Consider the following 19,000-nt stretch of genomic DNA (forward strand, 5'->3'; position numbering starts at 1 on the left):
ATGAAACACTGGAAAAAATATAAAAATTATATTTGTATGTACACAGAACATTGCAGGTGTTTGCTATGTGACTTTGTCACTAAAGATAAAACCACAGCAACTGAAACAAGATTCTCTTTGGTGAAAATGAGGCTCTACTTGGAGGGCTTTTTTGGTCAAAAGAATATGTTTCAGAACATACTTTTTCATTTTTTACTTTTCACGACTGCTATTTTAACTTCTGGACATCTTCATGTTAATAGATTTCTCAACTGCCTGTTTGTATCTGTATTGTAATATTATTTCTTGAAATTTGAAAATAACATAGTGTTAAATGTGTAGATCTACATCAATGGTTCCAGAGGCAGAGTATTTCCCCAGAGTTTAGGTTTCAGTGATTCATTTTTCACAATTTCAGCAGCCAAAGATGGCTGCTTTTATAGCTCATTTTGAAACATCAAAGTGTAAAGTTGAGTTATTAGGCTTCCAAATTCAAGGCTGGAGTTTAAAAAAGAACTATTATTGTACAACACTTATGTAACTATTTCAATTTTATTCCAACTGCTGTATTACTACTGAATATAAAAATATTACATTAAAAATTTCCCAAAAAGCAATAAAAAAACTGAGTGATGCCACAGAGTATAATATCTTTCCTACATGTGATAAGGAAGTCTGATATACTCACTTGAGCATTAAAGATAAAACAATCAGCGTGAAGTTACAGAACCCAAGTCCCAGAGTAAAGTGTTTCAATCCACCTTACAATGAATTCACACAATGAATAGTTTTCAATGAACTAAGCACACCATATAGTAAAATACACGTTCCACAAATCTCTGGTTTATCTGTCTGTATTACAACTATTCTCGGGAAATACCCTGCATTATCTTCAACCTTTGATAGAAGTAACTGCTAAAAACTCTCTTCTTCATTAAACATGGTAAGTATATTTTAGTACAACCAATTCTAAGGTGAGATTTTTATAAAGCTGTGGGGCTGATTTTTTAATATTAATCTATAATCCACTGGAGATTTCAAATTTCAAGCACAATATGTGAGTATACTCTCTAATTAAAGCAAAATGTTTCATAAAAATTTCTGAAAGTGGAACATGAAGCAACTTCAGTAATACATTTTGATGTATATAACTGAGCAGTTACCATGTATGTGACATAGTGGTTTGTGCTAGTTAAAAAGAACACAGCCATACTTGGTCCAAATAAAGAAAAGTAGACATTTCATAACAGAAGAGAAGAGGATCAGAGATACAGAGCACCAGTGGAACTCCCTAAACAATTTTTTAAAAAATGACAACCTCCTTCTTGAAGGCATGTTCTAAAGTGGATTAAAGTAATCCAATCTTTGTACCAAATTGGCTCCTATCATAGTCACTAATTTTGCATATAAATGCAGCTGAAGTCCACACTTATTAGATGTTGCCTTAGAATAACACTTGATCTAAAATTTCTGAGCCAAAGTAAGTCACAAATTTGCTGAAGATTATTCTCCAATATGAATTTTTCATACTAGAATTACCTTGCTATAGTATGGTCAGCCTTCAGTATCTGCAGGGGACTGGTTCCAGCAAGCCCTTGGATACCAAAATCCGTGGATGTTTAAGTCCCTTATATAAAATGGTTTAGTACAATGAATAAGAAATTTCGATTCAGAGGTTGGTTGAATCCACGGATACAAAACCCTATGAATACGGAGGGCCAACTGTCCATACATACAAATGACTGCAAGTGAGTGAGAAAAGTGAGAATAATCATATGTTGAGAATATCGTTGAATCCAAACAAGGTATGACAAAATGTGCATGGAGTTCCAAATACTCAGGACATCTCATGAAATAAATTGTTGTTTTCTATTAGATTGAATGTTGACTCAAAATATGAGTCAATATTATGAGTCATATTGACTCAAAAATATGAAAAGCCATAAATTGTTTAGCACTGTGTTAAGTATTATACATTTACATACTATTTATACATTTCTGCTTGTTTTAGCTACATAAATTTATTTTGAACCAGAGTCCTATTTTTAAGAGCAAGAATCATTCTTGGAAGTTACTTCCTTTATAAGTTATTTTGTCCACTTAATAGAGGAAACTTAGTAACTGTGGTTGATAGAAAACTTTTCATTTAGTTGGTAGTTGGAGTAATTTTCAGAAATATTTTCTCTTTGTCTCCCAATGATATAAAGTATAAGATGAATCTTGATAGCTGGTCAGGCATTAGAGTCTTCTATATTGGGAGTATAGATGTCATTTACTTCTCTTTCAACACTACAGATTACTTATTTATTCTTGAAGTGATCTCTTCCCTGTAACATCACATTCATTGATTTTTCTCCTACTTCTTAGACCAAACTTTCTTAATCTTTTGAGAGATATTCTACAAAATGTTGCTTAAATATTGGTGTTCCCCATATTCTACCCACAATCTTACTTTCTTCTTCCTCCAATATTTTCCTAGACAGTGAAATCCACTAACAAATTTCTATCTCTAGATATCTTAAAGTCTAGACTCACCTTTCCTTTGTCTACTAAATATCTCCACTTGGACCATCTAAAGGCTTCTCAAACTCAAGGATATGCTAAATGAAATTATTTGTCTTTCTTCCTCTTAAAAATATGTTGCTTTATCCATATTTCTTAGTTCATTTGATGGTGCCACCATTCACCCTGTTGCCTAAAAATAAAATCTTGAAGATTTGCTTTCACATGATGTCTCTCTTAAAATATTTTTGAAAGATTATTCCTCTCCTTCTTCTTGGCCTACACCACCCTAACTGAGGACTTAGTCATCTCTTATAAACGATTTATTTAAGTTTCTAATAGGTTTCCCTGATGTCACGTTCATCCTCTCCACCCCCATATCCCCATTCTCAGTTAATAATCCCTACAGCTGAAATAATTCTTTTTTTAAATCTGAACTTGCTCTGCTTTCAATCCTTTGATTATTCTCCAGTAGCTAGAGGATAAAATCTAAATTTCTTAGCTTCAGATAGAAAATCCCTATGATCTAATCTCCCTTGGTAATTACCAACTAGTCTCTCATTTGTAACTTACCATGCAGCCATTTGGGAAAATAAAAATGATTCAATTATCTGTAATTGTAGCTTTGATCATGATGCTTTTATTTTTTTCCAGTTAGAAATTCCATCACTCTTCTGGGCACTTAGAACCCCTTTACTTCTAAATTTCAGTTCCTTTGTGACGTCTCCCTTGACTCGCAAGGCACATTTTGTCACACCTTGCTTGAACTGGATTGTATTCTCAATATAACACTATTCTCACTCGCTTGCAATCATTTGTATACATGGATATACATACACTAAGCTCTGTAATTTTCATGAAGTATCTCCAACATCTAATAGTGCCTCGATAAATAACTGGCAGCAAATATGCTATGAACAAATAAATAGAGCAATGCTGTAAATCACAGGAAATTCTAAGGAATTAAATGTTTGTAACTTAAAACTGGCCATGAATAAGGAAATAAGGACACATTTCTGCTTTGCTTCTGCTTGAAATACACACAACTTTCTAAGACAATTCTAAACAACAGGATTTTTCTTCTGGCAATTGAAATGTACTTATCTTTATGAATTATGAAAGGTAAAACAAATGAAAAACTAAATGAGGTGATTATCACACATCAACTGTTGGAGAAAATTAAATTTTAATTATATATTAACTATTGAACTACTGAAACTATTGAAAACATTCTTAAGAATTTGTCTTTAGTGTAGTTCAGGGGAAATCTCAAGAAAATATTTGGACTATCCTGGAAATGACTCACCTCCCTGGAATTTTCTCCAGAAATTGTCCCTGATATAATATAGATTTGTATGGCAGCAGCACATTTTGTGGCAAACCCTGGACCCTTTTTAAAAGCCAACAACGTAAATTATAGAATTAAGTATAGAAAATACTTTTTAAAAATTTATTAATATTAATTTATATTTTAATAGCCTACACCCATTCTTGGAAAGCACCGAAGTTTGGATATAAAATAGCTAAATCTTAAGAAAAAAAGCAAGCCTAAAAAATGCATAAGATCATTTGATCTGCAGGAAAAAATTAACAACATAGCAGCTATTTTTAAATCAAGCAAAATGTTGATCTACAATATCAACAAAATCAGTTCACATTTTTTAAGAAGTTAAATAGTACAATACATTTAAAAGATATTTAGTCAACCTTAAACCCAACACATTCTGAAGCCTCTCACCTGGCTGGATGTTTTCTCTTATGATAGTTACATGACTATCTCGATCTGGTCGTGTGTGTTCATGCCAAAAGCCTATCACATGGCCCAATTCATGAACAACAATTCCAAATTTATCACAGTTCTTGCCAATAGAGATAGCCTGAGGTCCATTTCCACGCCGACCTACATAGGAGCAGCATCTGGAATAAAGTAGAAAGTGCAGATGGTGATGGACAGGGAGATTCTAAGTGAATTACAGTAGGGTGAAACTTTTGTAATGAACTGTAAAGTCCAACACATTCAGAGGCAGAACAGTTTTTCATTAATAAATATTTCATTAATAAAAATTTCTAGTAATCCTGGTAGATTTATGTACAAGTCCCCAAACAATCTATTGAAGTGCCTTTGTACTAATTCATATATTAGAAGATGTGCCTTAAATAATTTTTAGGAGTATTCAGAAGATAAATCAGAAAATAAAATACTTATGATGATGATTAATGGCTATTATACATATAGTTAAACTCAAGACATCAACTCACATGTATTTCTAATACAATTTTTTATCCTCAAAACCCATTTAGGTAACCACTTTGTCAATATGGTTATCTAACAATAATCCATTATTTCAGTATTAAAAATAAAAACAAAGTTTATTTTTCCTCTTTGAGAAAAACAATTAAGTTTGTGAAAAATGTTGGTTAATTAAAAAAGGAATTACTTTTCCTCTTCATGGGAGAATTTTTTTAAAGAAGAGAACTTTTAAGAGAAGTCAATCAAGGAAAGTTAGTTTCAAAAGGTGAATTATCTAGGGTTAATGGTTGACTGGTGAAGGAAAATCAACAACTGGTAGAATTATGAGACTGTGTCAAATGGTCAGGCAAATGTTTAGTGTGATAGTCCATTTCACCTTCTGAAAGAATCTCTTGGACTTTCAGAATGTGAAGCATGCAAAGCATCTTCCTGCAAATTTTCTTCAATTTATTGATATTTATACATATTCAGTGATGCTTTTCTACCCAAAATATAGATATTCCATTTATTCATTTTGTGTGTGTGGGCATACATGCATGTGTGTCAGTGTGCATGAGAGAGTGTGCACACACATGCAAGGGTTGACACATACGGACACACTTTAAAATAAGCTTTAAATGGTATAATAATATGGTAACTACAATCATAGTTATAAATAAAATTACACTTAAAACTTCAAAATTTAGGGTTTACATTAAAATAGCTTATCTAAGAGCCACCCCTCTAGACAGCAATAGAGGGCAGTAAATAACTGGTCTTGAATAGATGGGAATCATAATGTGCCGGACACTGAACATCTTTTCTAATTTATTAAGTTAAAAGAGGAAATTGCCCAAAATTAATTGCCCAAAATTTTAAAATGCATTTCACTAATTTCACTTTTCAGAGTAAGCACATTTTTCATTCCAATTATTTCTGTAGGCTTTAAATGCCAGTTAGAAAAAGTAATTCAGCTTATTATTTATGAGTCTATTATAAGAGTTAATTAAGTTTAATAAATCAGTAAAAGAAAGAAAAGTGAGGTAACTGGTAGGGAAAAAAATCAGGGAATTGTATTTTTGCTCTCAGGTAGATTTTTTTTACCATGACTTTTAAATTTATACATACATAGTTATTTATTACATACTGAAATAGTAAAGTATTAGGTGTAGCAAAACTCAAAATTTGCAAATTTTGGAGAGATTTAAACTGAAATATTTGCTACCATAAAGCAATAGTGATGAAAATGAAATATCTGAGGATTATACAGCAACTAAATTACCCACACTGAATCATTTTTGCTGGTTATATTCAGAGAAAAAACTACTTTGCAAAACAAAATCCAGGAGATAGTCAAGCAATGTGGTTGATTCTTTTAATCTAAAACACCTTTTATTAGCATAATTTTACCTATAACAATTTCCAATAAATAAGATGGGGTTTCATAATGGAAAGCAAAAATACATTTCACACTGGCTTTTACAATGGTCCTGTGAAGAAAAATGTGGTGGTGTGATTTCTGAAATACTACAGGTCCAGGAATGGAAGAATTCTAGATGCTCAAATGACTAAATAGCTAAATATATGCACATACAATTATGTATGGAATGACAGGTTAATATGCACAGTTTATTTTTAATATGCACAGTTTATAAAAACATGGTTTTAACATGTCTGAGTTTCTTTCTAATTCCATCCAGGTTTGAGGCCATTTTCTTGTACATGGCTTTTGATTTTCTGTTTCAAATTTGAGTGCTGCTTTTAAAGCTTGGCCATTATAAGCCCTACCTGTCCTCTCAAGAAAATATTTTACCAATTTTAGAGAAGCCTCACTAAGCCATAGAGAGTAAGAAGGTAATCCAAAACCCACTATTCCCTACTTTGGCCTCGGATTGGTGGAGCAAAACCTATACGCACAAAGAAAGTTGCCTGTAAGCTTTATGCCCTCCCCACAGCAGTCTTTTCTCAGCATAAAGATATGTTTTAAATGTAAACTCAGATTACTCCACTTCTTTACTCAATATTCTCCAATGACAATATTGTGTCAATATTCAAAAGTATTCATTACCCCTCTCTAGGAGATAATTATACATCCCTACCCTACTGTTGCTGGGTTTAGTCGTGTGACTTGCTCTGGACAATGTCATGTGAGCAAAAACTGTGTCATTTCTGGAGAGAATCTTTAAGAGCAAATATGGTTGACCATATTGTTTCTATTCTTTCTGCTACAGCTGCAAGGTTCCAAAAAGAGGCTTCTCCATCAGACTGGACACCATAGTGACGACTCTGGAGTGAGCTACAGCTGACCAGTGGCGGATATATAGTAAGAGTAAGGAGTAAGTGTTTGTTGCTCTAGCTCCTGGGATTTGGGAGTTGTTTGTTACCACGTCATAAATTGCCTAAGCTGACTGACACAGTCTCGCTATTTTGCTCAGAGGAAAATTAAATCACTTATTAAAAAAAACTATAAGATCTTACACAATCTTCACACACAGATATCTTATCATATAGATATTGTCTCTTATTATCATCCCTGTCACTCCACTCGAGCCATGAAGTTTCCTTGTTGTGCCCTGAGCATGCAGAAATACTCTTCCCTCAGAGTCTTTTTACTGTCTATTTTCTCTGTCAGAAACTCTGTTTCCCAGATATACATATGGCTTGTTTCCTCCTCTTTCAAGTTCTGTGCAAATGTCCTTCCATCCCACTTACACTACTTTCCTTTTTGTCCTAGAATTTATTGTCTATTAAAACATTTTATATTTCATTTATCTTTGCAGGGTTTTTGCCTCCCCACCTAGAATGTAAGCTTTTGGTGGGCAGAAAGTGTACCTGTTTTGCTCATGCTATAATGCTAGCTCCTAGAATACAGTCTGACACATAACAGAACTCAATAGTTACAGAGGACATATTGGTGGTTGCCAGAGGTGGGGACTAAGGGTGGGTGAAATGGATCAAAGGGGGTCAAAATGTACAGACTTCCAGTTACACAATAAGCAATTTCTGAGGCTGTAATGTGCAGCATGGTGACTAAAGTTAATACCATATCATATATTTTAAAGTTGCTAAGAGAGTAGATCTCAAAAGTTCTCATCACAAGAAAAAAAAAAACGTGTAACTAAGTATGATGATGGATATTAACTAAACTTATTGTGGTGATCACTTCACAATATGTACAAGTCTAAAATCATCATGTTATACACCTAAAACACTATGTTGTATGTCAATTATATCTCAATAAAACTGGAAAAATTTTGAAAAATAAAAAGTCAAAAATTTTAATAAATAAATACTTATTGAAAGAACAGATCTCCTAAGTGCAGGACACGGCTAACTCTAGTAATTAACAGCAAGCATCCAAAGAAGTGGTGGAAATGCTCAAGGTGAGGGGTTCAACATGCTCTTGCTTCAGCAAGGAGACTCCTCCTTCAGCCTGGCTCTCCACTTTTTCTATTAGTATAATTCTATAAATTCCTTTAAAAAACTATTTTTTCTGCTTAAGTTAGCCAGTCTCTGTTGCTTGAGAACAAGAATCCTGGCTAGCACACTTCCTCTGCCTAACTATAACATCCTTGCAGAGAGAAAACAACTTACATTCAATTTTATAGTCCCCAAAGTTAGTATAGTAAGTGGCACAAAATGAGAATTCAATAGGAAAGGATGAATAAGTGACTACTATTACAGTCTGAATAATTAAACTGACAAAAGTTAAATACAATTAAAGCATATGAAACCTAGAAAATAAGTTAACTCTACGTTTGTTTGTTTGATTGTTTTTTAGTAATCATTAAAAATCAGCATATAATAGATGAAGGTAATAAATTCAGTTACATAAATCTCTGACTTACAAAGAATAAAATCAAACAACTTCTATTATTAAATGGTCTCACATTTTGCTGTTTATAATTAATAATCTTGTAAAATAAATAAATGCCACTGAAGCTAATAGACATTCATTGAAAATTATGTATAGCTCAGTTCAAACCTTTTGTCAATAATGAGGGTTAAAGCTTATGTCCACTGCAGATGAAGCAAAGATATCATATACCTAAAAACATGCATACAGATATATATATAAACATAATGTACGATTATAATACAACTTAAAAATAAGAAATACACTAGAGCTAAATGGCAAAAAGGTCTGATTTCTACTTTTTGTGTTTTAAAATTTTATTATTTTCCCACCTATCAAAGGCCTGATATGGAACTAGACACCCAATAAATATTTATTGAATAAAAATTGACTGTAGCAGAATAAGATGGGAAATATAATGCTCTAAATGATATAGGTGATTCCATATTTAATAATTCCTCCCATAAATATGGAGATTATTTTAGCTTTTATTTTTAAAAATTGCAAGAGCTACAAGTTGTCTGACTTAGTGGGTAAACTCAATGAAAGTGATGATAATGATAAGGAGTAATAAGACACATTTGCCTTCTAGATTAAAGCTAGAAACAGAACTGATAAATGTTGTCATCCATATCAATGGCACCACCTTAAAGGTTCTCCATATTCTATGGATATTTATACTAGGTATTGCTAAATGTGATACATTATATGCCACAGCTCTTATAGGAGAAAAGACTCAATACTAAATCCAATAGAGTGTTAAATGTTTGACTCAAAATATATCTTATTCCAGATGGCTTTCACTATTTTGTGTAATACCAACTGTCAAACTCTTTAATAATTTAAATTGATTTTTATGAGATATAGATGCAGCATTATCATAGCAAGAATAACCATAATTTCATGAAATTGTGGCCAATAATGGTAATTTCAAATGAAATTTAGAAGTCACAAAATGATTAGAATGATTAGCAGGCCAATGATCAAGTTTCATAAAAAGTATCATCCTTCCTATCACTGAAAAAATAATACAGGGCAAACTTTGAACTGGAAAATGAGCACCAAAACAAATCACCAAAATGCGACACTACTACTATAACAGTCACAAATAAACTCGAGTCCAATTTCAGGAATGTAACTACAGATTTAAGTACCTTGGGGAAAGTCATAACTTCAGTTTTCACATCTCTAAATTGATGAAGTACATGTTCTTCAACCCCCTTCGAATTCTTACATTTTTTAATCTCAGGATTACACAAAATGTACTTTAGCTGACATGTAAATTGTTGGTACTTTCCTGATCACCTCCCTATAATGCCATGTGCTGTGTGTCATGAGGGACACAGAGGTAAGCTCCCTGCTCTCATCATTGATGAAGGTAGACATTTGAACCAACAGTGGAAATGGAGCTATTATAGCTATTGTAGAGCAAAGTCCCACTGCAGGCAGCTCAAAAATGGGTGAGCATGAAATATGTGAAAGATTTCCACTGATGAAAAAGGAAAGTAAAGGCATTCAAGCAACTAAAACATCACAAAAACAAACATGAAGGAATGATAGTGAATGGGGAAAAATAGTTTAGCAGGATAAAACAAGTGAAATCGAAAACTTTGAAAAGAGCCAAATTAATAAAAGAAAATGAGTATAAATATGAATTTGTTACAAACAGAATTTGAGCAATAAAATAATAAGTGATTGGTTCTTTGCATGTATTTACAGAATTGAAGGGTGGGTAAAGAAAAGATGTATTGATTTGAATACATTATATATTTAGAAATACGTAATCTGAGCTATATCCACTCCTATTAGATAATCAGAAGGAAGGAAGGACAGTCTAGATTTGGACCTTAAAAGGTCCTTAATATTTAAAAATATTAAATACATATAAAGAATTAGTTGGGACTTCAAATGTAACCAAAACTTATCAAGAGTAAGTAATTAGAGTAATTTAGAAGAAAACTTTGCTTAAATAAGTCAGCTAAAAAAATTATGGTACTATCAAAATATATAGAAAAATAATAATGTATAATTTTTCCTAATGTCACTTAAGTAGGGCCAAAATTAAAACTCATTACTTTTTAAGTTAAGTTAAATGTTCTAGGAAAATATGGTAGAACAAAGCCAGATGATGTAATGCCCCCAATACCTAGTGAAATATATACTTCCTCCACCCTGAAAATATGTGTCATTAGGGCATGAACTATTTCCTCCAAAGGAATTATGCATTTATTTTTACTTCTCTATGTGAACTATAATAGAGGGTATTCAAATACTTATAGTTGATTAGAGATAATTCCTCTTTATAGAAGAATTTCAGCTAATAAATGTAGAAGGAATAAAAGAAAAGAACAACATGAGAAAATGACTATTTTGCAATGATGGGAACTTACAATTGAGGGACCTGGCTGTCACCATTTGAATCCACTGATCAATCACAGTATCACTAAAGTGGTAGGTCCAGGCATATGTGCCTCTTGATGTGATGCAGTGTAAAGTAGACAGCACACCCTATCAAGTATTCTTAGCAAACAAACAAACAAAAATGGAAACAATTTAAATACTCAAATATTTAAATATAAGTTCCAACTAACTGGAAATATAGGGAGAAAAAATTTGAAAGTTTTCACAATGAAAAGTCTTTTAAAGTACACAGCATTGCTTGGAGAACTGCTGTTACTGTAACTTGGCTAGATTATGGGATTTGTGGAGAGAAGTGGTGGCAGCAGAAGCAGCAGATGGAAGCTGTGGTAAGTTCATGGCATTCCTTAAATGTTACATCCAAGCATCTAGGTTTTATTCTCAGGCTAGCATTTCCCAGAATGTGTTCTGGAATACTGATATATATTCTTCGCTATTAACAGGGTGAGATGGGTGTTCCCTTTTTAAAATAAGTTTAGGGAACACTGTACTCTATATTTCTTTCAATTGGTTGAATATTAGTAAGGTTTAGCACACTGCTTGTAGAAATACCTATTGAAATTTAACACAGCATTTTCACAACTTATAGAATAGTTTATTTTGAAGAGAGTATTATTATCCTGTAAGAAGCAAATCTAGAAAATATCACTGTAGGAGGAAACACTGAGGAATCTCAAAAAGTGTAGTATTTTGCTCTGAAGAGTATTTTTTGAAGGTCATTCTAGTGGCAGTGAATTGGTTAGGCAAGACTGGAGAGCAGTAGGAGTACAGCCGGTGTGAGGGGACAAAGACATGAATGGACCAGGGGACTGACATGGGATAAAAGTGGAAACCATAAGACATAGTGGATATCAACAGAAATATTTCTGTTGATATCACTAAAAATTCAATCACTAAAAACAATACTGCGGTTTCTAACTCAGGTTAGTGGGATGTTGGCAATGCTACCATATAGTTAGAACAGAAGGAAAGGCAGCTGTGGTGGTGGAGGATGCACAGAGGTCTGTGATCAAAGAGTATATTTATTTAATATATAATATTCTCTTATGTAAAATTCATACTTTCTCATGGGCAAAATACTAAGCAAATATTAAAAAGTGAATCTTACCTATGGATTTTTTTTTCCCTTCTAAATTTACTTAAGTCATTCCCTGGTTCTACTTACCCACAAGGCCTATATGTGAATACAATGTAACTCTCTTCATCCCCTCTTTCAATGAAAGTCACACATGTGTGCTTTTCCCAGTGCCTCATGGCCTGCTTGAACATGGCTCGCTGGCTGCCTGGAAAAATGGCATGACATTAATAAAACAGTGGGCTCTTCCAACCCAGGTCTGGCTGCACAGGTCAGACAACACCTCTATCATCAACCAGAGAATACTCGCTCTGACCACTGCAGTGAGCCACTCTTGAGAGTGGACACTGCCTTCATAATCAGTAGGCTTGAGCTTACTGTCTCTACAAGTATGTGTGTACAAGGCTCTGTGAACGAGACATACATTATTCCTGTCAGCTGAAATCAGCTTCCAGATTTAATGGGTACATTTGAAATTCAATTTAAAAACCAGAATAGTTCTTTAGATTCTTAGAACTCAAGACTAAATACATTTTAAAATTTCAAGACACACTAACTGACAACTCAGGTGAATGGAATATTTCTCATGTTTCATTTAATACTATATGTTAGTATTCTTTAAAAATATACAGTTAATCTATATGATAATTATTAATTCTTTATCAAAATAGACTCTCTGGGAATATCTTACCAGTGAAGTTGCCTCCTATAACGTAAGGAATAACACCTCCAGGCCATACTCTTTCAGTTCTTGATGTAGCAGCTCTGGGAACTCGATTTTTCTCATTTTGCCCTGAGAATTTTAGAGGTACTTTTTCCTTAACTGTGTTGTTTTGCTCCAAGCCTGCAGTGACATTTAAAACATTCTGTGAAACAGAAGTCCTTGGTCAGAGAATCATTTACCTCTTAAAGGACAAGGTAAAATGCCTTATTTACACATTTATATAAATATGCCTGAAGTCAAAATGCATTAAAGAAAAACTTCATTTATATTACATACTTGAAAAAAGTGTTAAAATATTTAAGTAGTTCATGTCAAAATACTATTTTCTAATGCTCTATGAGCAAATTTGATGAATTTCCATACAACAGCCCACAGTGGACAGAAGTCAGGTAGACTTTGTAAGCCACAGAAAAATTCTTTTGTTTTCTACTTTACTAGAGCACTAAGAAATTCACCACTAGAATTAAAAAGACATTGTTTAAAAAGTCCTATGATGTTCAAAACCTTTCTTACTCCTGCTAAATCCCTAGTCCTTTAAATCAGAATTGATATTCTGTAGTACAGCTTAAAATTGTGAATATTACACTGTAGAGATAGTAAATGAAATAGAATAAGACAGATATGGTCTCAGATTCTGGGACAATGGGCTATCTCTATTTCACTTTCCTCGAGATTCATATCCACACAACAGAAAAGATTTAGAGAGCAGTACACAAGGTGAACAGGCCAACATAAAATGCAGTCTATTGTGGAAGAGCTTTCAAGTCTGCAGTCACTAACTTTTCTTGATGACCCTTCATAATTTTTTGTTACTGTTTTATTTTTCCTACATTTTCATGATTATTTTTTTCTTATTTATATATCATTGTTTATGCAAATAGTTTACCACTTACATACACTTCAGACACAACGAATACTGAATGTATGTGCCCTATGCCTGTGTTCCTAACATGTCTAACTTTTTAATATCCTGGAGCAAAGTATCTTCACTTTGGAAAATTAATCCTTAAAAGTAGGCACTTTAAAATATTTAATTAGTACTAATCAATTTAAGATATGTTAGGATATGAACTTTGAACAGAAGACTTGAAAAAGAAACTCTAAAATCTACAAATAGTGATTAATAAATTCAATACTTTAAATATTAACTAATCATTAAGCCAGAAGGCAGTTTCTCTGAATGTTTTCTATATATATTTTTGGAAGGGTAAAAAATATTTTCAATTATTTTTTTAATCTAATTAATCAGTTTGACAATTTACTTTAAGTGGATTTTATTTCAAAAGAAACAGCCATGATATTTTTCCATTTGACTAAAACGGATGTAGCTCCATGCTTGATAGAAATACCAATCTACTGGAAATAAATACCAACAATAAAATAAATACCTAATACATTTTTTTATTAAAGAGAAGCTGAAAATAAGCTAAAATATTTCAAATGTCCCCAATTAAGTTCTAAAAAACTTACGTTGGATATCAACTAACAAAATAACAATGAATAAAGGACTCTTTCTCAGCATATATCCTTTCCATAATTTGCAGCTTAATGGCAAACAGAACTACTATGAGTATAATATTCACTGTACATCATGTCTGAAACTTTAAACATTGATATACCAGAGCCAATTCTTCTTATCCTGTCTATAAGTTGGTAGAGGGCCCCTCGTTTCTTTGACATACCATGGTCTCCAAATCCACCTTAAAGAGTAAAAGAAAATAGTAAGTTAACTTCACTGTAAATTAAAGTTCTTGTAAATAAGTAATAGTAATAGGCTACATTGATTTCTCTTTGGACATCTCTTTTTATGTGGTCTTAAAGTAATGAATACCCATAAATCTTGGAAGAGGGTAAAAATTCTACAATAACAAATTTTAGTAACTAAAACTAAAGGGGTAAGAGAAATTAAGAGAGCAATCTAAATGACTTTATTTGGACATCATGGCAATTGCATCATCTATTGATAATTTGAAACATTTTTCTTCACTGTGACCTTGACATCACATAGTATTATATAAGATGACAACAAGTTGTTCTTTCCTGTTGAGTGCATTCCAGCTATTTTCCCAATACAAACTAAATATTTTCAGATGGCAAATCAGCAAATGGAAATAAAAATGTTAGAAGAGCATAGGTATGTAAATTCTCAATGCAACAGGAAAAAAAAAGCAAGTGTATAGTGCAACTTTTGCCCCAAAGCTTGGATAAATTTTGAGATATTTCTAATAGCATATGACATTTTATAATGTATTCAAATAAATTTTGAAAATTAGTTTCTATAATTTATAAAAACCAATAACATAAATTTAAAAAAATTCACAAGGTAAGAATCCAAAAGCATGTCCAGCTGCAAAATACACTGTTATGTTATGCAATTTGCAAAATTTATAAAGGTGATATAAAGAATTTTATAGCTCAAAATGTAGAGGAGAGGGTGACATAAGGAAATATGTCTCCTTGCAATTTTAAGAACAAAGTCATATCAGAAAGCAGATCATTTGACGAAAATCCAAATCTTCTGATTCTCATTCCAGGGCTTTAACAAAATGCTCTCCCAGTTTTATCTCTTATTTTGCCTTCTCCTTGAATCTTTGATAGACAAATACAAAGAGGTATCATTGAATAAACAAGTAATTTGATCACTAATGATATCAGAACAAGTGGTTCATGAGCCTGTGGGCTAAGACAATGAAAGAGGACCAGCAATTCATGCAAACCACAAAGGGTTCTTGCATGGAAATAGTTTGAACTATTTCCTTCCAATATTTTTTCCCCTTTGAAATTAATACTGAAACCTAATTACCTAGATTGAAGCTAATAACAAAAACAATAATAAAAATTATTAATATATAAGCCTCTTATAGGAAATATCAATTAAGTCCTTATAAGGCAAATAAGTTAGAGTGCTTGTTCACTAATAATCTGCTTAATCATTTGAATTACATGGTCACATTTTTGTCGTGCCCCTTGAGAAAAAGATTTGAAATTTTTTTCATTGAATATTTTAGAAAGATGAGGTAATACTTAAATGCATTCATTCCTAAGCAGTTACAACAAACATTCTTAAAGGATAGTAAAAATGTATTTGAAATGACCATTGCATAACAATTATATTGCATATTAGATAGGTCTGAAACACATATAAATAGGTATAGAAAGAGGCTACAAATAGCTATAGAAGGAGGAAAAAAGAAATGTCTTAGTTAATATTAAGGTAATTATAAGCATAAGAATAATTATAGGCTAGGGAAAACATTTCAAGACTCTCAAAGTCAATAATGTTTTTTGAATAATTTTTATAGCAATATAAATAAAATTCTGTGTAGATAGTTCACTGAAATAGAAAAAAGGAAAATTCATAATGTGTTTCTCATATATTCTAAAATTTTTAAAATAAAAATATACAAACCTAATAAATATTTGAGAAAGACAATACATTTTGAAATAAGAAAATAAATATAGTCAATTCAGCACAAACTAACAAGAAAGGGAAAAGTTAGAGTAAGAAAAAACTAAAATATAGAATTCTTTATGATGTATGAAATTCAACTGAATAGTGCAAATTACTTTGAAACATGTACCTTTCACATATATATTTACAGTATGATTTTTATAATTGATAGTATAATTCTGTTTTATGCTATTTATCTAAATAATGATATTTTACTTCCAAATGTTACTATTTCAGAGCTTAACTATAAATGAAATGACAAAATTACATAGTATTAAAATGTTCTAAATCACAGAAAATGAATGTCCCCAGTACAAAGAGAGGACAATGGGTTAAATAAATGACCTGAATAAAGCTTGAATCTAATGAAAATTTTAATAAAAATTGAGAATGTAACGTGATAAATTTAAGATTTTGCTGAGTTATATCATTGCTCTCTTGTTCCAAATCCGTTGTCTCTGTGACAGTGTTAAGTGTGAGATAGTGGTTGGAGTCTGTCAATAAACATACCTATAGGAATGTACTATCTGTGATTACACTGCAAAGCAGTTTCCCTCATATATTTGGTGTATGTTTCAGAAAAGACTCACTATGTATAAAAAGGCTAAAGCATATTATTTTTAAGTACTGTATTATTTAAGTTTTATTACCTTACATAAATTTCTTATATGTAATAATATTTTGATTATGTACAATAATGTCTTTATTCTTAAAAGGGCATGCTAACCTATTTAATATTGAAAAGCTATGTTGTTGGCAATTCACTTCAAAATATTTTATACATACTTGTACATGTATGCATGCACACATACATACAGAGAGCAAATATGGTAAACTGAACAACTGCTGAATCTTCAAGGTGTATGGTTGTTGTTTGCATTATCCTATCAACTTTTAGATATCTTTGAAACATGTCATAATAAAAAGCTGCGAAAAAGTAAATTGGGCAAAGAGTCTTAAGACTAAAATATATTTGTCTGCTAGATACCACAGAGGAGCTATATGTTTTATTTTCCATAGAATACAAGAAGAAAATAAAAATAGCATTGGACAGAAGGAGAGATTCAATGAAATCAAAAAGCATGACACTGAATAAATGTTTTAGCAATAACTACAAAAAGAAATTTAAAATTTTTAACCTTGCAATTTTTCTCCAAAATAAAATACAGAATAAAAACTGTATCAAGATAATATAAAATAATGTTTAAATTTTAGTACAGATATTTTAAAATGAGGACCCAAATGTCTTTTAAAATATTACAAGTCTCATATAGGCATAATTCAAATATGTTCAAACAGCTGAAATTGATATTCTCTTCCAGGTTTCCACAAAAATTATAAATATAGATATATAAATTTTTCTAAATAAGTTTGTATTTAATGACTCTAAGAATAATTTACTTTTTGCATCTCAATATCTAAATAGGAGGCAACTGAATATAATGTTCAAGACTATGAAATTTAACCTTCCTCAGAATTGAATTTTGGTCCTGACTCAGTCATTTCCTGGCTATGTGACAATAAGAAAACTACGTAACCTTGTAAATCTCCATCTCCTCACTTGTAAATCACAATAAGCAGCTACCTTCATGGGGTCATTATGAGGATTCAAAGAGCTAACACCTGCAGAGTACTTAAACCAGGCCCCGTACATGGTACATGGTAAACACTACAATATCTTTGTTAAATACATTAATTAATAAAATTAAAACTATGAATAAAACTTAAATTTCTAAATAGGCTCATTCATATCAAGAAAATCAAAGTTGATCACTGGAATATTAAAAATGATCTAAAGAGTATTTTAGCATTTCAAGAGTATATTTTCTTCTAAATGAATGCAAACTGAATCAAATAATCAACTGTACCTGTGGTATGTCCAAATTTTCCAAAGGGGTTCTGTGTAAGGTCAATTGTCCTATCAATTTGAAAGATATTTAAGTCTTCATCGTCTAAGGCAATGTCACCCCAAAACACAGCTAAAAAACAAAATTTCAATTAAAATATAAATTATTTAAGAACAAAAATCGACGCAAACACAGCTAATTAGAAAAATATTGCTAAAAAATGTGGAAATGTGGTCCCTAAAGATATAGAGATATTTCAGAAAGTAAGTGTAACTGAACTTACTGGACCTGTTACAGTGTAATATGAGCCACCTGTGAAAGAATGTGACCCACTGTTTTTACTTTGATGTTTGAGGGGAGAGGGAGAAAGTTATTTCTTTGAATGAAATGGCCTCAGATTTATGGGGTGGGGGGGTTCTAAGAGAAGAAAATTCAGCAATCATGGCTAATTTGCAAATAAGTGAAAATCTGATAAGAATGCCTATATTTACAGTGGATGTCTGAGATCAGCAGGTCTTCACTGACAGGTAGAAGAAGAGGTAGTAGCAACTAAACCGTGTGCTATGATAGCTTCATAAAGTGAAGTTCAATTGAGACAAAAGAATATTGCACTGTTATAGCAACTTATTCATCACATTTTTATACAGTTATAATGCACTTTTTCTAAAGATGGCATTGCCTCTGAGTCTCTGTAAAATGTATAAATTAAGTCAACTTTTATTTAGGCAATGACCAGGTGCTGACCTTTCATCATTAATGACAAATAAGACATTGTCCATATTTTTAGGAGCATCAAAATCATTACCCTGATCCTTGAAACACTCTATCTTTTATGCCCAGCAGTTTATGCTACTTAATAAAGCAAAGCTCTATAAACCATTGTGAATGTATTTAAACCAGTAAGTGAATTCTCTTTTA

At 31.9% G+C, this 19,000-nt stretch overlaps 1 protein-coding gene across 1 annotated transcript in view; it reads right to left on the reverse strand.

The window, feature by feature from the left end:
• The window catches only part of TLL1 (tolloid like 1), a 258,470-nt gene that overhangs the window by 130,212 nt on the left and 109,258 nt on the right, over nucleotides 1-19,000 (reverse strand). Inside the window, exons 2-6 of the mRNA XM_060011657.1 lie at nucleotides 18,104-18,214; nucleotides 14,404-14,484; nucleotides 12,752-12,904; nucleotides 12,151-12,268; nucleotides 4,220-4,398 (exon numbers count right to left, since the gene is read on the reverse strand). Coding sequence (XP_059867640.1) covers nucleotides 4,220-4,398; nucleotides 12,151-12,268; nucleotides 12,752-12,904; nucleotides 14,404-14,484; nucleotides 18,104-18,214 — 642 coding nt within the window. The remainder of the gene's footprint in view (nucleotides 1-4,219; nucleotides 4,399-12,150; nucleotides 12,269-12,751; nucleotides 12,905-14,403; nucleotides 14,485-18,103; nucleotides 18,215-19,000) is intronic.

Source organism: Delphinus delphis, chromosome 5 (genome assembly GCF_949987515.2).
Source record: "Delphinus delphis chromosome 5, mDelDel1.2, whole genome shotgun sequence".
NCBI lineage: Eukaryota > Metazoa > Chordata > Mammalia > Artiodactyla > Delphinidae > Delphinus > Delphinus delphis.